The sequence below is a fragment of the Schistocerca gregaria genome, chromosome 7 (assembly GCF_023897955.1).
Source record: "Schistocerca gregaria isolate iqSchGreg1 chromosome 7, iqSchGreg1.2, whole genome shotgun sequence".
Classification (NCBI taxonomy): Eukaryota; Metazoa; Arthropoda; class Insecta; order Orthoptera; family Acrididae; genus Schistocerca; species Schistocerca gregaria.
This window is the reverse complement of record NC_064926.1, coordinates 422063155-422090409: the sequence shown is the minus strand read 5'-3', so window position 1 is coordinate 422090409 and position 27255 is coordinate 422063155. Positions and strand designations below refer to the sequence as shown.

Sequence of the window (27255 nt, the reverse complement as noted above, 5' to 3'; positions counted from 1 at the left end):
ATTCTAAAAGAGAACGGACAAGCGTACTGTAGGCAGTCTCCTTAGTAGGTATGTTACATTTTCTAAGTGTCCTGCCAAAAAAACGCAGTCTCTGGTTTGCATTCCCCACCTTATTTTCTATGCGTTCCTTCCAATTTAAGTTGTTCGTAATTGTAATACCTAGGTATTTAGTTGAATTTACGTCTTTTAGATTAGACTGATTTATCGTGTAACCGAAGTTTAATGAGTTCCTTTTTACCTCTCATGTGGATGACCTCACACTTTTCGTTATTCAGCGTCAACTGTCAATTTTCGCACCGTTCAGATATCTTTTCTAAATCGTTTTGCAATTTGCGTTGATCTTCTGATGACTTTATTAGTCGATAAACGATAGCGACATCTGCAAACAACCTAAGACACCTGCTCAGATTGTCTCCAAAATTGTTAATGTAGATGAGGAACAGAAAAGGGCTATAACACTACCTTGGGAAACACCATAAATCACTTCTCTTTTACTCGATGACTTTCCGTCAGTTACTACGAACTGTGACCTCTCTGAGAAGAAATCACAAATCCAGTCACGTAACTGAGACGATATTCCATAAGCACGCAATTTCACTTACGAGCCGCTTGTGTGGTACTGTGTCAAAAGCCTCCCGGAGATCCAGAAATACGGAATCGATCAGTAATCCATTGTCAATAGCACCTAACACTTCATGTGAACAAAGAGATAGTTGTGTTTCATCTATTTACAAGAAGATAAGCACCAGATAGCACACCGCCGCGAAGGATAACCCTGCTTTATATTACTGCTGTGTATTACAGGAAGGACTGACTGGAACAACAAGTACGGTTGGGTTCAAATTGATTTTGCTTTCGACAGAGTGTTCACTAACGCTAAGTTCACATAGTGGTACATTGGAGCCGAGAGTTACTACGTTTTCGAACAGGTACAAGCTACAACGGCTTTATGCTTTTGAGTTCCTCGATCTGGTCGTTTCATGCAATTGGTTATGTGAGTAAATTTTGCTGATCGTACTCCCTTGATCTCAGCCTGGTTGGTTGATTTGAGGGAGGGAATCAAACAGCGATGTCACCGCTCCCATCGTATTAGGGGAGGGTGGGGAAGAAAATCGGCCGTCCCCTTTCAAAGAACCCATCCCGGCATTTGCCTTAAGCGATTTAGGGTAGTTGTTGTTGTGGTCTTCAGTCCTGAGACTGGTTTGATGCAGCTCTCCATGCTACTCGATCCTGTGCAAGGTTCTTCATCTCCCAGTACCTATTTCAACCTACATCCTTCTGAATCTGTTTAGTGTATTCATCTCTTGGTCTCCCTCTACGATTTTTACCATCCACGCTGCCCTCCAATACTAAATTAGTGATCCCTTGATGCCTCAGGACATGTCCTACCAACCGACCCCTTCTTCTAGTCAAGTTATGCCACAAATTTCCCTTCTCTCCAATTCTATTGAATACCTCCTCATTATTACTCGATCTACCCAGCTAATCTTCAGCACTCTTCTGTAGCACCACATTTCGAAAGCTTCTATTCTCTTCTTGTCCAAACTATTTATCGTCCATGTTTCACTTCCATACAGAGCTACACTCCATACAAATACTTTCAGAAACGACTTCCTGACACTTAAATCTATACTCGATGTTAAATAATTCCTCTGCTTCAGAAACGTTTTCCGTGCCATTGCCAGTCTACATTTTATATCCTCTCTACTTCGAACATCATCAATTATTTTGCTCCCCAAATAGCAAAACTCCTTTACTACGTTAAATGTCTCATTTCCTAATCTAATTCCCTCAGCATCACACTACTTAATTAAACTACATTCCATTATCCTCGTATTGCTTTTGTTGATGTTCATCTTATACCCTCCTTTCAAGACACTGTCCATTCTGTTCAACTGCTCTTCCAAGTCCTTCGCTGTCTCTGACAGAATTACAATGTCATCGGCGAACATCAAAGTTTTTATTTCTTCTCCATGGATTTTAATTCCTTCTTCAAATTTTTCTTTTGTTTCCTTTACTGTTGCTCAATATACAGCTTGAATAACATCGGGTATTGGCTACAACTCTGTCTCACTCTCTACCCGACCACTGCTTCCCTTTCATGCCCCTCGACTCTTATAACTTCCATCTGGTTTCTGCACAAATTGTAAGTAGCCTTTCGCTCCCTGTATTTTACCCCTGCAACCCTCAGAATTTGAAAGAGAGTATTCCAGTGAACATTGTCAAAAGCTTTCTCCAAGTCTACAATTGCTAGAAACGTAGGTTTGCGTTTCCTTAATCTAGCTTCTAAGATAAGTCGTAGGGTCAGTATTGACTCACGAGTTCCATTATTTCTACAGAATCCAAACCGATCTTCCCCAATGTCGGCATCTATTAGTTTTTCGAGTCGTCTGTAAAGAATTCGGATTAGTATTTTGCAGCCGTGACTTATTAAACTGATAGTTCGGTAATTTTCACATCTGTCAACACCTGCTTTCTTTGGGACTGGTATTATTATATTCTTCTTGAAGTCTGAGGGTATTTCGCCTGTCTCATACATCTTGTTCACCATACGGTAGAGCTTTGTCAGGACTGGCTCTCCCAAGGCTGTCGGTAGTTCTAGTGGAATGTTGTCAACTACCGGGGCCTTGTTTCGACCCAGGTCTTTCAGTGCTCTGTCAAACTCTTCACGCAGTATCATATCTCCCATTTAATCTTCATCTACATCCTCGTCCATTTCCATAATATTGTCCTCAAGTACATCGCCCCTGTATAGACCCTCTATATACTCCTTCCACCTTTCTACTTTCCCTTTCCTGGGCTTCCATCTGAGCTCTTGATATTCATACAAGTGGTTCTCTTTTCTCTAAAGGTCTCTTTAATTTTCCTGTAGGCAGTATCTATCTTACCCCTAGTGAGAAATCACCGAAAACCTAAATCAGGATGGCCGGACGCTGGTTTCAACCGTCGTCCTCCCGAATGCAAGTCCAGTGTGCCAACCACTGCCGTGTGGAGTGGAGGCTCGGCTAGAGGCGCCACGTCGGCCGACATGACCGTGTGTTCTTAGCATAAGTTAGCTTAAGTAGTGTGTAAGTCTAGGGACCGATGACCTCAGCATTTTGGTCCCTTAGGAATTTACACGCATATGAACATTTTTTGCTAACCACTGTGTACTAATTGTACTAATCCGTGATTAACCTAGTAGTGGTACACCACTGTAGTCAGCTAGGTAATATAAGGTACTCGTCTGACCGTAATTATTGATATCGGTGGGGACGCAAAGAACTACGATACTCATACTACGTAGTTGGTTCGATTAGTCAACGGTAAACGTAGCGGCCGGGCTTCGTACACTTGGAAACATTTTGCTGTGCGATGTATTTAGATAGGCGGCAAGTCCGACCTGTTTTCCAAAGCAGATTTTTGGTCTGTTGTGTGGCCTCGTTGCCCTGGCGGTATGTAGTGTCGATATAGTAATTCTGTGCGGCCCTATCTTAAGGCCTTTACCTTCTGAAGTTACGGTTATCACCTTCATGTTCTGTTATATTTTAAAGTAGACTTAGGTGTCATATTTGAATAGTATTTTAGCACAGTAGCTTATTTTATTGCCTTCTCGGGGGCCTTCCTCTAAGCTTTGCTTCTAGCTTGCCGAGGCAACTTTGCTTATTTTTAACATTATTCAATATCTGACAGTTAAGTTATTCTTTTTAAAATTTTGTTGGTAAAGTTATAATGTCAGCTTCAAATTGGATGACTAGTTTTTATTAAATTTATTCCTGATTATGATGAGCCCGTTACGTTTGTAATTTTAGGGGGCGTTTTTAAATAGTACTTTCAAGTACAGTGGACCGAGCGAGGTAGCGCAGTGGTTTGCACACTCGACTCACATTCGGCAGGATGACAGTTCTAACCCACGTCCAGCCATCCTAATTTAGATTTTCTGTGACTTTCCTAAACCGCTTCAGGCAAATGCCGGGGTATTTCGTTTGAAAGGGCACGGCCGAATTTCTTCCCCAATCCGATGGGACCGATGACTTTGCTGCTTGGCCCCCTCCCGCAGATCAACCAATCAACCAAGTATAGTGATCATTAGATCGAAGGCGGGTTGCATAATTCTCCCTCTGAATATGTAGCAACTGTTTTAATTGAAGGGCCAGGAGGTGTGACCGAGCGGTTCTAGGCACTTCAGTCTCGAACCGCGCGACTGTTACCGTCGCAGGTTCGAACCCCGCCTCGGGCATGGATGTGTGTTATGTCCTTAGGTTAGTTAGGTTTAAGTAGTTCTAGGGGACTGATGACCTCAGATGTTAAGTCCCATAGTGCTGAGAGCCATTTTTTAATTGAAGGAAAGATTTTATTAAATAACCAGAGTTTTTAATGGAAGTGCATTCAAGGGCAAATAAAACTGCTGTTGGTGGATTTTCTGTAATTGCTGTATCGGTTATCAGGCTCTATTCAAAGGTATCACCGAGACTGGTGTAGTTATTTATGGTGACAGTTTCAGGCTTTCCCCAGGGCAGTACGTTAAGGTTCTGCCGTGTCCCATCCTTCGCGAACAGCATGGTGAAGCCCCCCGCATCCCGAACATAAGTGGACATCACATTGCAGTCACCGTTGAGAGCTTCAACTACTCTGTCTGATCAAATATAACTACATAGTTCCAGAGGCCTTTTCAAACCTCAGACATCTACGGTGTATATAATCAGGCTGAATTAACGAATGATAATTTGTACCAAGACTGGGTTTCAAACCCAGGTTTACCGTCACTAGACAGGTGTGCTAATCACTAAGCCACCTGGCACAGTATTGCAGAGGTGCTCGAACGTAAATGGAACAGCAAGTCAGCAGCGAATGAAACGTGGGGCCCTGCCTGAAACCCAGCCATAGTGGCTTTAATCAACTGAAACTATGTAGATCCGAGAGACCTTTTTAGATCTCAAACATCTACCTCGAAGCATACAGTTTTATTTGATTAAAGCACCTGCGCCTTGCGTTCAGGCAGGATCCACATTTTCGTTCTTTCGTGAGCGCTATTCTTTACGGTTGAAATTCCTCTGCAATGTGTTCAAGTTTGGGGGGAATACCAAATGGGTTAGGTGTGAATGGGAACTTGGACTGAGAAATGAGGGATGCTAGGGTAGTCCGAGTAGCTCTACAACGGCAGTGTGCCAGGGTGGGGTCGTGGTTAGCACGTTTGCCTAGTGAGTAGGAGACCCTTGTTCAAATACTGGTCTTGTAAAAATTTTCTTTCGTCATTTCTGTCTGCAAATGTTCCACTCCCATCAAATGACCATATCCCGGTTGTTCAGTGTAGAAGGACTGTCCCTGAATCTAGCTGGTTGTAATGACAGTGAAGTCAATAGGCAGTCACTTTCGCCAATATGGTATTGTCCGTTAGAAGGTAATGATTTGTGCCCCTAGTTTGAACAGTCCTTCGAACATGAATACACCCGAGAGACTTCAGAGAAGGAGTGCATTTGAATCATGCACGCACCATACGTCTTTTCTGTCTTCCTTTGCGTCACTCGGTATGTTCCTGGCACACGCTCTATGAAAAGTACTATTGTAACGCTGATGGCGAGTAGCTCAATTTCGAAATTATCTCCGTGCATTGGTCACAAGTTAATGGTATTGTGTGTATTGAAACAGGGGCCTAGAAACGACGGAGAGGCAGCGTCCCGCACCAGCCCTCAGTGGTTCACAACCACACAACAGGCCACATCAGTCCACCCACCCCACACTGAAACAAGGGTTATTGTGCGGTTCTGCCCCCAGTGGACCCACCTTGGGAACGTCTTATACCTGACCAGTGTAACCCCAGATGTTTGCATGGTAGAGTAATTATGGTGTACGCGTACGTGGAGACAGTGTTTCGCGCTGCAATCGCCGACATAGTGTAACTGAGGTGGAATAAGGGGAACCAGCCCGCATTCGCCGAGGCAGATGGAGAACCGCCTTGAAAACCATCCACAGGCTTTCCGGTGCACCAGACCTCAACACTAATCCGCCGGGCAGATTCGTGCTGGGGAAGGGCACGCCTTCCCTCTCGGCAAGCAGCGCGTTAGACCGCGCGGCTAGGCGATCACAAGTAATTGTCCCATAAGGATGGTGACCTCGGCATTCCATGTTTATTTTCTCCTTTTATCCTCTTCCTTTTTCATTTCTCTACGGCATCGGAACTGTTATATAGGTTGGAGTATTTTTAATGGCAGCTAGTGGCTGGAAGTCTGTCCTAATGTTGAAGTGTGACAACGTTTTCTAAATGTCTGTGCATCTGATTGATCGACGTGGGTACTGGCCCAGTATTTACATATGAAAACCACATTCAGGTTGGACAGTACGACAGCCCTCTTCGTTTAGACGCTGTGACTTCTGTGAAGTTCGGAAGGTAGGGATGAGGTGCTGTGGAAGTAAAACTGTAACGACGGGTCATGAGTTGTGGTTGTGTAGCTCAGTCGTTAGAGCATTTTCCAGTGAAAGGCAAAGGCTCTCGGTTCGACTCGTGGTCCAGTACACAGTTACAATCTCCCAGGAAGTTACAATTCCGCTGCAGAGTGATATTTCATTCTGGAAACAATGTACCATAATATGGCGCATTGGATAGCGGGCACACTCACTTCCATTGTGGTCAAATAACTCTGAATGACGGAGGACGATGTGGCACACCACCTCCCTGTGAAAAATAAAAGGGAATTACAAGAGAAATGAGCACCTTGACGCTCACAGTCCGAAGAAGTTTCACAATCGGCACGGTAGTCCAAAAAGTAAAAATCAGTCATGTATCGACTTTAAACATCTTGCAGGACATTTTGAATACGACAAAGGTCACAGTTTTCTGCGTTCTGTGACTACTCATATCCACTCAAAACATCCCACCGGACCAAGGAAACAGTGGAAAAGTTGCAGTTATTTTCATGTTAACCCAAATTACTTCTTTAGCCACGAGTGGTTGGTGTATCACTAAGACACAGAGAGAAAGTATCGAAACAAGCAGTGGAAACATATGGGTTCACCGCCGTTGATAGCAGCAAAGACCCAACCATCATCTGGGAAGGGGATGCTGAGTGCTTTTTGGGATTGTCATGGTGTGCTACAGCCAACGGCCTTGCCGTAGTGGTCCCACCATTTCCCGTCAGATCACCGAAGTTAAGCACTGTCAGGTTCAGCTAGCACTCTGATGGACGATGTCTGGGTCTGCCGTGTGATGCTGTCAAGCGAGTTGCACGTAGCCTTTGTGAGGCCCATTGAGCAATTACTTGACTGAGAGGGAGCGGCTCCAGTCACGAAAACTGACAACGGCTGGGAGAACGGTACGTTGACCAAATGCCCCTCCATATCCGCCTCCACTGACGCCTATCAGCTGAGGATGATACAGTGATCGGTCGGTACCGTTGGACCTTATGAGGCCTGTTAGGACGGATTGTATGGTTTAGTATAGATTTCGCCCACCATGGGCAAACAGTCGCAGGAGCTTACCAACTAAGTCACCTAACTAGTTTATGGTAGGCTGCCACGGTGAAGCGATACAGGAAGCTGTCGAAGATAGTGTTTTTGATCCATGGCAGCGCCTAAGCCCATTTGCCACAGGACAGACTCACACATGCTGCTTCTTTGAGCTATCAAATTTTCCCTCACTACGACAGGCTTCTAAAACGACGCCTAACGATTTCTTCCTTGTTATTTCGGTGAGAACTTTGAGAGGAAGGCACTTTTAGAACGACAGATAGATTATCTTCTAGATGGAACGGTTCCTGAACAGCTAAAATACAGAGGTGTACAACCCAAATAGAGATCCATCCAGCGTTGGGAAAAATGTGTCGCATTGAACGGCGAATTTAAGGGGAAGGGTTAACACTGTGCTTGGAGTGTTGTAAACTGAATACTTCTATTAATTTAGCTCAAACTTCCACAGGAGCAGAAAAGTGGCTTAATACTACAGATCTTCAGAGTTAGCAAACTGAACGCTATAACTGTCAATTTAAACATGTGCTTGTAAGGGCGGCACAAGAATAGATATGTGGCAAGTCAGTAAGATATAACCAAGGAATTTAGTAATACTTACGATACAACTTTGGTAACATGGCACTGGATGCCCTATACCTATACAACACTCTCTTATTAGTATGTGACATTGACCTCACGATTAATAGTAATTATTGCAGACAGTCTTGGTTAACCATCTTATTACTCTGTAAACAGTGAGTGCTAACTTTAAATGTTGTCTTCTCAGAAAAATTCAAAGAATCATGCTCTGTAGCATAGTAGCAGGAGCTTTACTGAAGTGGCTGCAGACGCTGAACTTCACTATCTGCCTGTGAGACTGGAACTGAGTGTCTGCAATGCATCATGTTTTGTGCCTGTCGGTGGAACGGTTTCCATTTTAGACACTACAAGGCGAGAGCAGTGCAATCCATGGCTCACAGCGCTCCCTTTGGAGGCTGTCAACACTATCAGAGTATGATCACGATGCACAGATGGATGTGGCGCAGAAGCAAAAAGTAGTCCGGATTTGTGAGCGCCATTTGGAGGCTGCTTCTCGGAACCGAGAGACGCGAGGCGAGTGGTTGCGCCTGTGTGGTGGCGGTCCCTCGTGGTTTTTGTTGTGTACCATTTAGCTTCGCACTCAACATATTGTCGCAATTTTCATGGTCACAGCTTGACATTTCTGTTGTCACAATTAAATCTTTATGGGCACCTATTGTACGGTCTTGAACCAGTGGCCAGAATGAGCAGAATATTACTAATTTTGATCCTGTTCTAGTGTTTCTATGTGCACCTGACCTCTCTCTAGTTCTTTTTTTCTCTTTCTTCTAGGGCATTAGTGTTTTAGAGCAGAGACTTTTCTGTGATCTACAACAACACGTGCAGAAGCAATGACTGCAGCGCTGCCCAGCCTCCTGAAAAACTGAGAGAGTGATTAAATAAATTTTAATCTGCAATTCCCATCGGAGATTCGAACTGACCGAAAAGTAACGAATCAGGCGAAGTAGGTCAGTTTTTTATAAGGGGCGATCAAAAAGTTCCCATTTGAAGGCTGTACAGTCCAGAATCGTTGAGCTTATTAGGGAAAATCACCGTGACCGTTGAGGCAAACATCCCATCTATGCACCAGGTTCGTGCCCTTATGGTACAACACAGTGTCCTGCTTCATAAAGAAGTTCGTAACTGCGTTCTGCCCCGCCCCCCCCCCCCCAAAGGATACGGATCCTGTACACCTCCCGCAAACTCGACCCTCCCCACCCGCTTGTCTCGCACATCCTCTCCCACCCCCGCCCGCTGCGGCACCTTTATTCCCACGCCCCACCCGGTCTCCACCTCTCCATCCTCCTAACTCTCTCCCAAGGTGGCTTCCGCCAGCTCCCCCTCCCTGCTGATGTCCTCCTCCCCTCCATCTACCCCTCCTATCAACTTTGATCCTCCCCGCCCCCACTTCCTGTGTCCTCTCCTCTTGGCACCCTCCTTCCCTTCTCTTTCCTTTTCCCCCGTCCCCTTCCTCCACCCCTCTTCCCTCGGGTTTCCCCCCCTTCTCCCATCGCCCTATCTCCCCTGCCCATGGCATCGTTCCTCCCCTCTCCTTCTCCCTCTCCCTCTTCCACCCCTCCTCCTCTCTTGGCAGGCCCCCGGCTCGTACACGGTTAGTGAACATTCGCACGCCATCAGTGTCTCGTGTGTGTGCCTTCGTTTGTGTTTTGTGTTCTTCGCCATCACGCCACCACTGTTCACGTGTGCCGTCGCCGACATCCATGTTATGTGCGCCGTGTCAACAAGTGCTAGTGATATTTCTCGTCCAGTGTGAACGGCTCCACGTTTTTTTGTTTTTTAGTGTCTACTATTTTTTTGCCCGCCGTTTTGATTGTTTTTCTCTGTGCCTCCTATATGTACTACTTTTTGTCAAACTGAAGGCTGAAGAGCGGCGTACTCTGCTGCTGACATCCCGCCTTGTATAAGGTGATAAAAATAACAGTAAAGAAAAAAAATGCGTTGTTCTGCCCATCCGCGTCCGACAGGAATCGTCGACCCTTCGAGGCCTTCTTTAAAGGACCAAGGGCTTGATAATCGCATGCGGGAGTGGGGGGGATCGTGACTATAGGAGGCTGCTGGAGTGTCTTCTCCTTGATTTGGCGTAACTTCTGCGTTACGAGATATGTGATAGTGAGACATGCGTTATCTTGAAGCAACAGATGGTTTTCGAAACACATGCAGCCCAGTACACGTTCTTCATTCTACAATGGTTGTCTACCAAGGTTTGTCTTTCGGCAGCCAGGGAAAGAATAATAGCAAGTGTTCCTGTTTGAGCGTTATTTGGTAATAATGTCACCATAGTTCACGTTTCTGCACTTACGACACACAAAATCTAATCTCTGACTATATGTCGGCGCTCGTATACCCGCATCAGAATTGCGCTACGTTGCATGAAGCAACACTCTCAAACGGAAAGTTTTTGGTTACCCCCTATAATTCAAAAAGTCAATGACAATAAATTGACAGCTAAATTAGCTTAAACCAATTTCTCCGGTGATCAGAGACCACCATGGTCTCGCCCAAACTAAGAAATATCACTACGAAGGGGCGAAGAAATTTCCCGAACCCCGGATTAATTATTCCTAATAATTTGAAAGATTACAAAGGCTGCCGAGCCGTTACTTTAAATTTCGAGCCACAGCTGCTATACGAGGGGCAGTGTCAGGCCGTCCTGCCCTTCGCATAACTACCGCCACAGCAGCTCCTCCAACTTCTAAGCTGAGGTCATGGTATCGGTGACCGTAACAAATACGGTTGTTCTGGCTTCAGTCACATTTCTTTGAGCTCAAAGAAATGTGACTGACGCCCAAACAATAGGGACTTACATGCATCTAGAATAGAAAATAGTGCATCGAGAATGGCTAACCACTAGCCGAAATCTAAATTTGCGTAATAAAATCTAAAAAAAGGACTACTGATTGCTGCACTGAGTTATAAAACATTACTTACAGTTTATCTGTTCAGGCGCGGATTGAGATTACCAGTTCACAACTCGCTTTGTGCCAATATTTTTTTATTTACTTCTTGCTTTCTAAAAGATTCATTGACTTTCTTAGTAATGTACCGGAAACTTGAACTGAAATGTATGATGTTGCGTGTAAATAAAGAACTCTTTTCGACGATCACTAACAGAGGTAACATGTCTACCAGGAGCTCTCAATATGTGTTGTAACACATTTATTTTCTGAAAGCGGATTGGTTTCATTCAGGATTCTAATACACCACATTATTCCCGAATCTTTTGGCCACAAAACCCAATTTTTCAACATAATCTCCGTTTAATGCGACGGCCTTCCGCCATCTTACTATGACGGACTGCATCACAATGTTTATGGCATCATATTTCCTGAACTATATGCCGAACGGTCATATAATTTTGCAGGTATGTGCAGCGGTACATGTAGATATGTAGGTATTGTCCGCAAAACGTCTTGCGAATCGAGATAGTAGAACATAAGTAATAAATTAAAAGGTCATTTCTTATGTTGTTTTACTGCATGAACAGCGAGAATTGTTTTGGAGGAGACGGTGGTGGACAAACGGGGGCTGTTAACGAGAAAAAGTTTCGAAAATGTTAAAAAGCTTTTGTGTAAAGTCTGTTGGTATTCGGTAAGTACCTGCATCGTGCTCGCATGGTACCACTCCGATACTCGACGTCGGAGTCCATGTCTTGCTGCATCAGTAACATCCCTATCATCCACGTACTGCTTCCCAAGGAGTGCATCCTGCCTTGGGCCAAACGGATGGAAGTCGGAAGATGCGCGATGCGGGCTGCAGAGTGGATGAAGAAGAACAGTGAAATGAAGTTTCGGATGCGCAGACTAATGTGAGGGATTGAGTTGTCATGGAGAAGGAGAAGTTCATTTGCATTTTTGTAGCGACGAACGCGCTGCAGTCGTTTATTCAGCTTCCTGGGGGTAACACAATACACTTCAGAGTTGATAGTTGCACCATGAGAGAAGACATCTAACAGAAAAACCTCTTCAGAGCCGCAGAAAGCCGTCGCCATGACATTACTGAGTGAGGGTGCAGGAACTTTTCATTTGGAGGTGAAGTGCTGTGGCTCCGCTATGGATTGCCGTTTTGCTTCCGGTGCGAAGTGCTCAACCGATATTTCATCGCCTGCGACGATGTTCGACATATAATTGTCATGGTCAGGATCGTAACGCACAAGCAGTTCCGCACAGATGATCTTGCGTTGCCCTTTATGATTTTCTGCTTGGCGGCGACGAAGCCAGCGAGCACACACCTGGTGGACAATTGTACATCTACATCTACATTTATACTCCGCAAGCCACCCAATGGTGTGTGGCGGAGGGCACTTTACGTGCCACTGTCATTACCTCTCTTCCTGTTCCAGTCTCGTATGGTTCGAGGGAAGAACGACTGTCTGAAAGCTTCCGTGCGCGCTCTAATCTCTCTAATTTTACATTCGTGATCTCCTCGGGAAGTATAAGTAGGGGGAAGCAATATATTCGATACCTCATCCAGAAACGCACCCTCTCGAAACCTGGCGAGCAAGCTACACCGTGATGCAGAGCGCCTCTCTTGCAGAGTCTGCCACTTGAGTTTGTTAAACATCTCCGTAACGCTATCACGGTTACCAAATAACACTGTGACGAAACGCGCCGCTCTTTTTGGATCTTCTCTATCTCCTCCGTCAACCCGATCTGGTACGGACCCCACACTGATGAGCAATACTCAAGTATAGGTCGAACGAGTGTTTCGTAAACCACCTCCTTTGTTGGTGGACTACATTTTCTAAGGACTCTCCCAATGAATCTCAACCTGGTACCCGCCTTACCAACAATTAATTTTATATGATCATTCCACTTCAAATCGTTCCGCATGCATACTTCCAGATATTTTACAGAAGTAACTGCTACAAGTGTATCAGCATTACGAACAGAGGCATCCGATTGTGCGGCGAGTGTTTGTTTGTGATCCGCCTGTTACCTCGAATGAGAGTGTCCGCACGTTCCATCATTGAAGGAGTCAAAGCTGTGTGACATCGGTTGCTTAGCAAAAGCATATGTTTTGGAAACATAAAACTAGAAGGGTTTTTTGCAACATTATTTCCATGATGACAGACGCCTCTCTCAACGACTCACCGTGCTTTTGTTCACTGCCAGATTTCAGGAGACATTCTGAATGTGCCTATGGATATCTGCAATACTCTGATTTTCCGCCAAGCTCAATGAAAGTTCTCTGCTTGGAATGCACCACCGTTGCAAACGCCATTTGAAGGCCACATATAGCACTGGAACTCGGAAGTTCGTCAAATTATAGGGACCGAAGCAAGTATATTCCACGCTGTCCCACCAGTACATCAGCATTTTTTCAACTGAAATTGGAGGAGAAGAAAAGTAGGTCGCATAACTTATCGAATGTCCGTCGTATCTTATGCAGGTCTATTCGCGTAAACAAACTTTGCAGTTTGTCCGCTAGATGTAGTTGACAGCTGCCACTGGAGGGCGCTGCTGTCACAATTTTTTTTCTTTATTGTTATTTTAAACCTTTACAAAAGGTAGGCTGGCAGCGGTACAGATATACATGTAGGATGAAAACAGGAGAGAGACAAATAAAAAAGAAATGAAGGCACTGGTCGCGCAGGGAAGCTCAACTCAGTGCAAAAACATAGACAGGCGGTTGACCACGTGAACATAGGACCATTGAACTAAGACGAAGAGAAACACTAACACAATGATGGCTATCTTCAGCGCACTATAAACATAATGGTGCACGAAAAAAAGCAGGTGGGGGCTGCCACAGGGAAATACGGGAGGGTAAGGGCGGAGGGAGGGGCTGAATGCCACGTGGAAAGAAGATGGGAGGGAGAGGGGAGAAGGTATGGGGGGTGGAAGCTCGGGGAGGGGGGAGGAGAGGGAGAGAGGAGGGAGGAAGTGAGAAGGTAGAGAAGGGAAAGAGGGTGCCCTGGAGGAAAAGCACAGGAGGAGGAGGGGGAGGATTAAATCTGGTAGGAGGGGTAGATGGAGGGGACGAGGGCATCATTGGGGAGAGGAAGTTGGCGGAAGCCACCTTGGGCAAGGGGCTGCTGTCACAAATCACGCTGAGGATTGTATAGATGAGTGTGAACCAACCACACTTACAACCAAGTTTGGCGTACTTCACGATGAGGAAAATGTCCCGTGTGAGGACTACTTTATAGGCTGCATACGCATCAGCGCGCGCGTGCACACACGCACGCACACACACACACACACACACACACACACACACACACACTCTTATATCTCTCTCTCTCTCTCTCTCTCTCTCACACACACACACACACACACACACACTTGGCAGCGCTCGCTCTTACGTAGTAGGTCACGCGTCTGCAGAACGGTAAGGGGGCCGGAAGCGGTCAGCTGAGGGTGTCAGCCGGACTCACCGTGAAGAGGAAGGCCGTGATAATGGAGCCCGCCTTCAACGAGCAGCCGCACCAGCTGCGCCGCATCGCGAGGGCCATCCCTGCAACACAAGACGACAGAAATGATGCTCGTTAATACCAGCAATATAGACGCTGTAACAATTATATTTTGTATGTAAAAATTCAGCCTGCGTATGTTTGTGTTCGGAAAACTCAAAAACTAGTCGGGCGATTCACTTAAAATTTTGAGGCAACGTTGCATTCGAATACGCATGTGTTTTTATATACCTAAATACGTAATACATAAAGGGGAAACGACGTTGCCAAATATCTCGAAACGTTCTTAACAGGTTTACTTGAAATTTTTACACTATATTCTAATGAATATTTGGATAGACGTAGGCTAAACATTTTTAATATTTGTAACATATAAATATAAATGTGATATACAGGGTGAGGCAGCTATCATAACACCCCTTGTACCTACCAAACCGTAATAGATACAAAGATGCTGTTTGGCCTGTGAATTACAGGGACAGGGGCTACTTGAATACATCACATTTCATTTTTGTGTTATTTTTTATTACAGAGATATGAGGCCATATTTAGTTTTTTTAAATGGAACCCTATGCTAAATTTTAGCGTAACATTATGGGCTTCAAAAGACGGTTTCAAATATGTGTACATCATAATATTTAGGCTAATAGTTTTTGAGGTACAGATATGTTCTCGTATGGTGTTCGTCCTTCGAAGCGGCCTTGTCCAATGCGACCTTTCCTGTTGGCCACTGAGGAACTTAACAGGGAAGGCGTTGTTTTCCTGCTTCTCGATAACGCCGCAAGGCCACACACGAGATAGCTGGAAAGAAGTGTATAAATGTGCTGATGAGGTAATGAGACATCGCATCTTTGTCACAGTTTCTTGGAGCAGACATGTACACCAACGAAGAAAAGTTAGATATGCTTCTAGTGTATGGTGAAAGCAGAAGAAATGCTGTTACAGCAATAAACCGATATGAAGAGCTGTATCCTGATCGTGAGCGTCCTACGCGCCATCTTCTTGCACGTACTTGCAAGAAACTACTTGTATTATGACCGTGGAACGCCATACAAAGGACAAGGCAGAAAACTGCAACTGGCGAGGTACATGAAGAGGGCGCTCTAGCGTTGGCGCATAACGACCCTACTGTTTCGTCGCGACGTATCGCCTCGGAATGTGGTGTAAGTCAGAGAAGTGTTCTAGAATATTGCACCGGCATAGATTTCACCCGTTTCACCTCTCAATACATCAAGCACTCTCCGGTGTGGATTTCGAATGGCGCCAGGAATTTTGGCGGTTTACTCTGCAGCGCTTACAAGGTGAGCCAACGTTTTTTCAACGGGTGCTTTTTTCTGATGAAGCGACTTTCACCAACCACGGTAATGTGAATTTGCAGAATGTGCTTTACTGGTCAATAGAGAACCCTCGTTGGCTTTGACAGGTACAGCATTAGCAACCGTGGAGTGCTAATGTGTGGTGCGGCATCGTCAGAAATGTCATTGTGGGGCCGTACGTCATTCCGGGTATACTAAATGGCAGTAACTATGCACAATTCCTGCGAAACATTCTGCCCATTTTGCTGGAAGAGGTACCACTAACTACGCGTCAGTGCATGTGGTTTCAACATTACGACTGTCCTGCCCACTCTTCCCGTGTGGCTACAGAGCTGTTAAATGAAACGTTCCCGGATTGTTGGAGAGGAAGACGTGCTGAAGTGAAGTGGCTAGCCCGGTCTCCTGATTTGAACCCTCTTGATTTTTTCTGTGGGGAGCAATCAAACATAAAGTGGTGCTCAGATACCAACTACGCCAGACGATATGAAGCAACGTATCATCGAAGCTGGCGCTGACATCTCACGAGACAGTCTTGCAGCCGTTCACAAATCATTCGAACGGCGACTACAAATGTGCATTGCACCAGAGGGAAGCATTTTTAGCACATGCTTCAGTAAGTTTTGTATTATGTACAGTATGTATTTGGCATCTTCATGTGTATCTGCTTAGTATTGTGATCAATAGTAAATATTTTCGAATAAAAAAACAACTACATACGAAATAACTGCACCCATAAAGGGCCTCCTCATTTACATTTGTATTTCTGTTCCTTAAAATGTATTTACATCTTGTAGTATTTTAATACTGTATGTTGTCTGCTATTTTGGTGTCTCAGATGTCAAATAACTGAATAATATTTGCGCGATATCATCAGTTAATTTTTGCCCAAAATACCGAAGTATGTATTACTATTTTCGGGTAAATGGGTGTGTTTGTGTAAGGGCAGACTCGCGACGTTTACCATGTACTCTACACAACAGGATAGGTGGCATTGGACAACGCCGCTTCGAAGGAAGAACACGATATGAGAACATATATGTGTCTCAAAAGCTATTCGCCTATATATTATGATATACACATATTTGAAACCGTCTTTTTAAGTCCATAATGTTACCTTAAAATTTAACATAGGGTTCCATTTAAAAAACCAAAGATGGACTCTGTAGTAAAAAATAGCACAAACATGAAATGTGACGTATTCAAGTAGCCCCTGTCCCTGCAATTCACTGTCCAAACGGCATCTTTGCATCTTTTACGGTTGGGGAGGTACAAGGGGTGTTATGACTTAGCTGCCTCACCCGGTATAAAGGGAAAACAGTGTTCCCAAATATTTCGAAACATTCTTGGCAAATATGCTTAAAATTTTGTAGGATGCTCTAAAGAACATTCAGATGGACAATAGGCCGTATATTTTAATATAACTTACACTGACGGAAAGTGTGCGACAAAAACGAAAGCTGATAGGCGTGTTTCTACATCTGAAAGATGATTCAGTCACATAAGAATGCGCTAGTAGCACCATTATGAGGATGCAAATAAGCTTTGCTTTAAATACACGACGTAACTGTAATGAGCATTAGTTACCCTCGAGACGTGATGAGCTGCTATTACCCAAGAATGCCTTTAAGGTGACAAAGACGCCATTGAAAACACCCCTGTGAGTTTGAAAATGGCTCTGAGCACTATGGGACTTAGCGTCTGAGGTCATCAGTCCCCTAGAACTTAGAACTACTTAAACCTAACTAACCTAAGGACATCACACACATCCATGCCCGAGGCAGGATTCGAACCTGCGACCGTAGCAGTCCCGCGGTTCCGGACTGAGCGCCTAGAACCGTTAGACCACCGCGGCCGGCCCTGTGAGTTTGAACGAAGTACTGTAATAACGCTACGAAAATTTGAATGTTGCTCCTGCGATATTGCAGAAAGACTTGGCAGGAATGTAGCCACTGTACATGACTGCCGGCAGCAGTGGTCATGGCAATATACAGTCACAAGGAGATGGGGCTCTGGACGCCACGTGGCACTACCAAGCAGCAGTTTGAGCAGCAGTTGGCACCACAGTGACACAACGAACTGTTACAAATCGGTTACACCAAGGACACCTCCAAGCCAGGCGCCCTGTAACTGACACCAGAACTCCGCCATTGGGCGTCCTCAGTGTTGACCAGCGAGAGTTCACTGGGTCAGTGTGGCAGTCTTGTGTTTTCTGATGAAAACTGGGTATTCTTCGCTCCCAGTGATGGGCGTTGTGTTGGTTAGAAGGAGGCCAATTGAAGGCCTGCAGCCAACCTTTCTGTGGTAGACACACTGGACATACACCTGGAGTTATGATCTGGGATGCGATTTTGTAGGAGCACTCTCGTCGGTATCCCATTCACCAAATTTTTACGTCAGTCTGGTGATTCTATCTGTTGCTCCACATATCGCTGTTGTAACACCGCATGCTCTACAGAATGTCGACATGGTTTATTTTCCCTGTTGGATCACCAGACCTGTCTCCAATCAAGCACATATGGAATATCTTCGGATAACAACCCCAGCGTCATTCACAAACAGTGTATTAACTGACCAAGTGCAACATTCATCGAACCCCGTCCCACCAACTGACACTTGGCACCTATACAACACAATTCAAGCACGTTTGTTCATTATACCGTTCTCAGTCACCAATGGGAATGTCTGCACTTATACCTGTTACACAAGTTATTTAATAATGATGTATGCGGTTATCGCAGCTGCATAGACTACCCTGGCACAGCTACCCTCACACACAAATTCTCAAAATGGCTCTGAGCACTATGGGACTTAACTTCTGAGGTCATCAGTCCCGTAGAACTTAGAGCTACTTAAACCTAACTAACCTAAGGACATCACACACATCTATACTCGGGGCAGGATTCGAACCTGCTACCGTAGCGGTTCCAGACTGTAGCGCCTAGAACCGCTCGGCCACCCCGGAAGGCTCCAAATTCTCAATTTATCCAAGGAATATAAATGTAGTGGCTCTTGCCCATTACCTTCATCACCCGCGATATTTTGCTGTTTCCTGCAAGAGTTCGAGAGTCGTGTGCATCTGCACTGAAGTGACCAATTGGTTGCCCTCACTTTAAGTATGGTTCAAACGGCTCTAAGCACTGTGGGACTCAACATCTGAGGCCATCAGTCCCCTAGACTTAGCCTACTTAAACCTAACTAACCTAAGGACATCACTCACATCCATGTCTGAGGCAGGATTCGAACCTTAATTTTATACATACGGTGTCGGTTCTTTCGGACATGTCCAAAAGAATATACAAGTTTTCGATCCTACAGCCATTATGAATCAAGACACAAATAAATAACTGACATTATCTGTCAGCTGCCATTGAGTTAATCAGTGGAGAAAGTTGGAAAATGGTCCTAGATCATATTTTGAACCTGTGTCTCCAGCTTGCTAGGCAGACGCACTGACGACTGTACCATCCGGACACTGTGGGCACAGAATCCGCACGGACTGTGCTAGCACAACTCCCGTGAGACCCAAGTTTCCAACTCATGTACACACTACATATATAGCGCCCATTTCCCATTATTTTATTTTCTAGCGGGATTCAGCCGATTCCCGTAAGAGACTGAGTGTGTTGTGCATCTGCACTGAAGTCATAAACTGGTCATTCTCGTCTTAATTACATACATGGTATCTGTTGTCTAATAGCTAATCCGGGATCAAAATTGTGTCTGTTCTTTCGGACTTGTCTGAAAGAATAGATTCCACATGTATAATAAAGGTGAAGACGACCAGTTAATCATTTTAGTGAGGATGCAGATCCCGTTCGAACTCTTACGGGAAACAGCGAAATGCCATGAGTAATGACGTTAATTGGCAAGGCCCACTACTGCAGTAGCGTGTCGGACTGACAGGATGTGTGCTAGGGTAATTTGTGCATTTCCCATGGCCACTGTGTCTGGATGGCATAGTAGTCAGAGCATCCGCCTAGTAAGCGGGAGACTCAAGTTCGAATCCTGATCCGGCACAAATTGTCATCTCCTTTGATTTAAATAAGTGCCCACTAGCAGCTAATGTCAGTCATTTCTTTACGTTGTGATACACTGAACCGCCAAAGAAACTGGTAAAGGCATGCGTATTCAAATACAGAGATATGTGAACAGGCAGCATACGGCGCTAGGATCGGCAACGCCTATATAAGACAAGTGTCTGGCGCAGTTTTTAGACCGGTTACTGCTGCTACAATGGCAGGTTATCAAAATGATAGTGAGTTTGAACGTGGTGTTATAATCGGTGCACGAGCGATGGCATACAGAATTCCCGAGGCAGCGATGAAGTGGGGATTTTCCTGTGCGTCCATTTGACGAGTGTACCGTGAATATAAGAAGTCCGGTAAAATATCAAACCTCCGACACTGCTGCGGGAAATTTTTTTTGCAAGAACGGGACCAACGACGACTCAGGAGAATCGTTCAGCGTGATAGAAGAGCAACCCTTCCGCAAATTGCTGCAGAGTTCAATGCTGGGGCATCTACAATTGTCAACGTGGGAACCATTCAACGAAATATCATCGATATGGGCTTTCGCAGCCGAAGGCCCATTCGTGTACTCTTGATGACTGCACGACACAGAGCTTTACGCCTCGCCTGGGCCCGTCAACACCAACACTGGACTATTTATGAGTGGAAACATGTTACCTGGTCGGACGAGTCTTGTTCCAAATTGTATCGAGCGGATGGACATGTTACGGGTATGGACACAACCTCATGAATCCCTGGACCTTGCATGGCAGCAGGGGACTGTTCAAGTTAGTGGAGCCTCTGCAGTGCAATCGGAGTGATGTGGGACTCATGATATGTCTAGATACGACTCTGACAGGTGACACGTACGTAAGCTTTCTGTGTGATACCAAGATCCATTCATGTCCATTGTGTATTCCGATGGACTTGTACACTTCCAACAGGACAATGCGAACCCCACACGTCCAGAATTGCTACAGAGTGGCTCCAGGGACAATCTTCTGAGCTTAAACACTTCCGCTGGCCACCAAACTCCACAGACATGAACATTATTGAGCATATGAGGGATGCCTTGCAACGTGCTGTTCAGAAGTAATCTCTACCCCTTCGCACTCTTACTGATTTATGGACGGCCCTGCAGGATCCTCCAGCACTATTTCAGACGTTAGTCGAGTTCATCATGCCACGTCGTGTTGCGGCACTTCTGCGTGCTCGCGTGGGGGCCCGACACGACATTGGGCGGTGGACCAGTTTTTTTAGCTCTTCAGTGTATAATAATGAAATGCTGTTAGCAAAAATCTCGACAACTTTGACTGATTCACTTCGCATTTTAAACGAAGCTCGAAAAAACATGCGGACTACAGTATTTGAAATTGCAATAACAATAAACACCTCTGAAATTGAGAGGAGGGGGGAGAAGGAAGGGGTAGAGAGGTGGGAGGAAATTGACATAAAGAGCGGAAAGGGGGAGATGAACAGAGGGAACAGGGTGAGATGGAGAAAGAGGGGGGGGGGTGAGGAGGAGGTCAAGTGAAACAGGGAGAGGAGGAGATTAATATGTGGTTTCTCTCTTCATTTTCTTTGGTTTTACCACGGAAATACAATGGGCACTTGTCAGAGATAATCTCAATGGGTACCGCTACGACGGGTAGAAGGAATTATACTCATCTTCCTAGTGTTGGCAAGCTGCACAAAACGAAGCACATACAGCTGTTACGAGGTTTAATAAGCTAACGAGGCAAAATACCTTATTTGATGAAAAGTGTTTGGATACCCGTATGTAATGCGTGATTGACCACCATATGTTACGAGAGTTTGACCTGCCACTGTAAGAGGAGGGAGGGAGTATTATGTTGTCAGTAAAGAAGCAGTTATAACAGAATGGGTCCGGCAAGAGGCCTCAGTCACTTGGTACATGGACTAGTCACCGGACGACAAAAGAGTAACAAAAAATCCACCTGGAAAATTTCAGCCCTTCTGAAGCTGACCATTTCAACTGATGCTGACGTGACTATTAACTGGGTTCAAATGGCTCTGAGCACTATGGCACTTAACATCTATGGTCATCAGTCCCCTAGAACTTAGAACTACTTAAACCTAACTAACCTAAGGACAGCACACAACAGTCAGCCATCACGAGGCAGAGAAAATTCCTGACCCCGCCGGGGATCGAACCCCGGAACCCGGGCGTGGGAAGCGAGAACGCTACCGCACGACCACGAGATGCTGGCGACTATGAACTGGAAACGTGAAGGAAAATCCTCAGCTACACCAAGACCAGGCAATTGAACACTGCGGAGGGTGGTTGTAAAAAGCCGCACGAAATAAGCGAAATGAATCACTTGAGAGCTCTGAAGTGCTACCAAGATCCAACTAGTACATTGGCTGTAGGGAGTTAAAAAGAATGTGGAACTATAGTCGAAGAGCTCCTCATACGCTAAACATTCTACACTCATGCTCATAAATTAAGGATAATTGCAGAATATGGTGGCCACAACGTGGCACTACACAAAACTGGGGCTAATAACGTAGGCACATAGGGAACACACACGACACAGATCTGTAAGTCCACGGTATTGATGATAAGTTTAGAAAACCGTCCCAAAACACATGTGCTTTGAACGCCACTCTTTCCTGCGCATGTACTCCGACATCAATATGGGATATGATCACCATGCACACGTACACAGGCCGCACAACGGGTTGGCATACTCTGGATCAGGTGGTCGAGCAGCAGTTGGGGTATAGCCTCCCATTCCTGCACCAGTGCCTGTCGGAGCTCCTGAAGTGTCGTAGGGGGTTGAAGACGTGCAGCGATACGTCGACCGAGAGCATCCCAGACGTTCTTAATGGGGTTTAGGTCTGGAGAACCGACAGGCCACTTCATTCGCCTGACATCTTCTGTTTCAAGGTACTTCTCCACGGTGGCAGATCGGCGCGGCCGTACGTTATCATCCATCAGGAGGAAGGTGAAACCCACTGCACCTCTGTAAAGGCGTACATACTGGTGCAAAATGACATCCTGATGCACCTGACCTGTTACAGTTCCTCTGTCAAAGACATGCAGGAGTGTACATGCACCAATCATAATCCAACCCCACACCATCAAACCACGACCTCCACACAGGTCCCTTTCAAGAATATTAAGGGGTTGGTATCTGCTTCCTGTTTCACGTCAGATGAAAACTCGGCGAGAATCACTGGTCAGACTATACCTGGACTCGTCCGTGAACATAACCTGGGACCACTGTTCCAATGACCATGTACTGTGTACTTGACACCAGGCTTTACAGGTTCACCTGTGACCAGGGGTCAGTGGAATGCACCTTGCAGGTCTCCAGGCGAATAAACCGTGTCTGTTCAGTCGTCTGTAGACTGTGTGACTGGAGACAACTGTTCCAGTGGCTGCGGTAAGGTTCCCAGCAAGGCTACCTGTAGTAATTCGTGGCCGTCTGCGGCCTCTGATGGTAAGATATCGGTCTTCTTGTGGTGTTGTACACAATAGACATTCCGTACTGTAGCGCCTGGATACGTTTCTTGTCTGCTGGTATCGTTTCCATGATCTTGAGATCACACTTTGTGGCACACGGAGGGCCCATGCTACGACCTGCTGTGTTTGACCAGCCTCCAGTCGCCCTAGTATTCTACCCCTCATAATGTCACCAATACGTGTTCTCTGAGCCATTTTCAACACGCAGTCACCATTAGCACGTCTGAAAACGTCTGCACACTTACTCACTGTGCCGTACTCTGTCATGCACCAACACACCTCTGCGTATGTGGACTGTTGCCAGCGTCACCGTGCGGCGACCGCAGGTCAAATGCACCGCATGGTCACACCTCCAGGTGATTTAAACCCACAAACCGCCCACCAGAGCGTTGTTTCACCATGTATCAGCATTTTCCTTAATTTATGAGCATGAGTGGATATTCAGTGCTATATGATGCTTGAGGTGGTGGAAACTGTGACGCTGCTGGACAGTGGATGACTGGAAAAGAGTAATTTGGAATGACGAATCACGCTATATCCTGTGGCAATGAGATGAAAGGGTATGGGTTTGGTGAACGCCTGGAGAATCTTACCTTCCATCATGTGTAGTACCAACAGTGAAATATGGAAGAAGTGGTGTTCCGATATGGGATGTTTTTCGTGGTTGCTGTGTGGTCCCTTTATTGCGCTTAAGTAAATTCTAAATCGGAAAGATGCGAACACAGTTTACAGCAATGTGTACTGCGGACAGTAAAGGGAGAGTTACATCAGCATGATAATGCATTCCGTCATAAAGCAGAATATGTAATAGTTTGCGGACAATAACATTCCTGAAATGGACTAGTCTGGCTAGAGTCCCGAACTGAACCCAATGGAATACCTTTGGGCTGAGTTAGAATGTCGACTTTGCTCCAGACTACAGATGCTCTTGAGGAAGACATGGCTGATATTCCTCCACGGACATTGAGACACCTCACTGAACTGTCCACAGCTGCCTTAAAGGCGAAAGGTGTACACACCCCATATCAGTGTCCAATGGTAGGTGTCCGAATAATTTTGATCAGATAGTGTAGTTACTTAGCACAGCTGTAGGGAGATCATGGGCAATGCCGCAGCAGGCGGCATCGGGGGAGGGTGTAGGTAACAGGAGCAATCAGCAGAGCGTGGTCTCTATAGGGGTTACGGACTCTGTCAGCACCTTCTAATGCATCATAAGATGAGCTCGAGAGTAATTTTCAATAATTCGCTGATCTCTGTAGTTTGTGTTATGATACACATTTTATGTGGTTTTGATATCGTTCAAATGGTTCAAATGGCTCTGAGCACTATGGGACTCAACTGCTGTGGTCATCAGTCCCCTAGAACTTAGAACTACTTAAACCTAACTAACCTAAGGACATCACACACATCCATGCCCGAGGCAGGATTCGAACCTGCGACCGTAGCAGTCGCACGGTTCCGGACTGCGCGCCTAGAACCGCGAGACCACCGCGGCCGGCTCGTTCTGAGGGCACTTCTGTATGGAGTAAGTACGGGTTCAGTCTCTTGCAACCGATGGAACATAGTTCCATCCTGTACGACACATCTAGGCAGAATTTAGTGGCACATTGAAACGTTTGTGAAAGTTTCTTAGCCAGTGCATTGTCCTGCCATATCCCAGACAGAACTAAACATGACTGGCGTGGTCACTGCAGACTGGCGCACTATGCTGTTTGTATGAAAACGTCCGTCATTACCGATGAGTGTACGTGTTTCACTCTTGTCATTGGTCAGTTTCAGGCCGTGTCTAGACTAGTGGTGCCATTACGGTACGGTCAGGTTTCACTTTGTAATTTTCTTCGCATAATATTCAGTACTTTTGTAGCTTTTCAATGAAAAAAGGCTATTTTACATTTTTAAGTGCCCTAGAGGGCGGGTCAATAAATACACTCCTGGAAATGGAAAAAAGAACACATTGACACCGGTGTGTCAGACCCACCATACTTGCTCCGGACACTGCGAGAGGGCTGTACAAGCAATGATCACACGCACGGCACAGCGGACACACCAGGAACCGCGGTGTTGGCCGTCGAATGGCGCTAGCTGCGCAGCATTTGTGCACCGCCGCCGTCAGTGTCAGCCAGTTTGCCGTGGCATACGGAGCTCCATCGCAGTCTTTAACACTGGTAGCATGCCGCGACAGCGTGGACGGGAACCGTGGGGCGTGAGGTCTCCACAGTACATCGATGTTGTCGCCAGTGGTCGGCGGAAGGTGCACGTGCCCGTCGACCTGGGACCGGACCGCAGCGACGCACGGATACACGCCAAGACCGTAGGATCCTACGCAGTGCCGTAGGGGACCGCACCGCCACTTCTCAGCAAATTAGGGACACTGTTGCTCCTGGGGTATCGGCGAGGACCATTCGCAACCGTCTCCATGAAGCTGGGCTACGGTCCCGCACACCGTTAGGCCGTCTTCCGCTCACGCCCCAACATCGTGCAGCCCGCCTCCAGTGGTGTCGCGACAGGCGTGAATGGAGGGACGAATGGAGACGTATCGTCTTCAGCGATGAGACTCGCTTCTGCCATGGTGCCAATGATGGTCGTATGTGTGTTTGGCGCCGTGCAGGTGAGCGCCACAATCAGGACTGCATACGACCGAGGCACACAGGGCCAACACCCGGCATCATGGTGTGGGGAGCGATCTCCTACACTGGCCGTACACCTCTGGTGATCGTCGAGGGGACACTGAATAGTGCACGGTACATCCAAACCGCCATCGAACCCATCGTTCTACCATTCCTAGACCGGCAAGGAAACTTGCTGTTCCAACAGGACAATGCACGTCCGCATGTATCCCGTGCCACCCAACGTGCTCTAGAAGGTGTAAGTCAACTACCCTGGCCAGCAAGATCTCCGGATCTGTCCCCCATTGAGCATGTTTGGGACTGGATGAAGCGTCGTCTCAAGCGGTCTGCACGTCCAGCACGAACGCTGGTCCAACTGAGGCGCCAGGTGGAAATGGCATGGCAAGCTGTTCCACAGGACTACATCCAGCATCTCTACGATCGTCTCCATGGGAGAATAGCAGCCTGCATTGCTGCGAAAGGTGGATATACACTGTACTAGTGACGACATTGTGCATGCTCTGTTGCCTGTGTCTATGTGCCTGTGGTTCTGTCAGTGTGATCATGTGATGTATCTGACCCCAGGAATGTGTCAATAAAGTTTCCCCTTCCTGGGACAATGAATTCACGGTGTTCTTATTTCAATTTCCAGGAGTGTAACTATTACCCTGGTGCTAGGAATAAACCTCCACTTGGTGCCCCTGGACAGCGATACTGAGCGCTCTTACACCATCTTCCTCGTCAGACATACGAGTACATAGACACCCCCACCGTCTAATCGTTGCAGCACAGGAAAACTAAGTATGTCAAAATTCAGACTGTGCTCGAAACAAAACAACCGGCAAGGCAGCTACTTTAGAGTAGTGCCGCCCGAAAAACAGAAATGAAGCAGAAATGTGCTGCGGGCACAGACGACATCCAGGCACGTCGATAACCTCAAGGAAAGCTACATGGAGCCGTGGAGGAGGGATGAAAGACATAGAGATCTGTTAGCTGAATCAGAACCGATGACACCTAATGCAGTGTGGATTTCTTCCAACTTATAGCAGCAGTGTGTGTGATTGCAGAGAAATCCAACTACAGTTCTTCCCCCAAACTTACCCCTAGGCTCAACATGCTCAGCTGGAGACGTAATAGCGGGAAACCCAAATGCAAGTAGCGTGGTCAGACACTTTGCAGATGCTGCCTGACTTATAAGCTTATTTTATTGTATTTGTTAGCTATGTGTTTCTAATTGTTACATTTCCTATTTGTCTATCTAAACTTTTTCAGAAAACGTTTGTACCACATTCTCGACTTGCATAGATTGTGTATGTGTGCCGTTTTAAATCATAAATTTCTTTCTCAATAATCCCTTGACCACAGGATATCGCTAAGTAATTGTATAGTGGTGATAAAAATA

At 46.0% G+C, this 27255-nt stretch overlaps 1 protein-coding gene across 1 annotated transcript in view; it reads right to left on the bottom strand.

Annotated features, from left to right (window-relative positions):
• Positions 1-27255, bottom strand: part of LOC126282159 (uncharacterized) — a 265605-nt gene that overhangs the window by 222674 nt on the left and 15676 nt on the right. Inside the window, exon 2 of the mRNA XM_049981675.1 lies at positions 14399-14478. Within this exon, the coding sequence (XP_049837632.1) occupies positions 14399-14476 (78 nt within the window). The 5' untranslated portion in view covers positions 14477-14478. The remainder of the gene's footprint in view (positions 1-14398; positions 14479-27255) is intronic.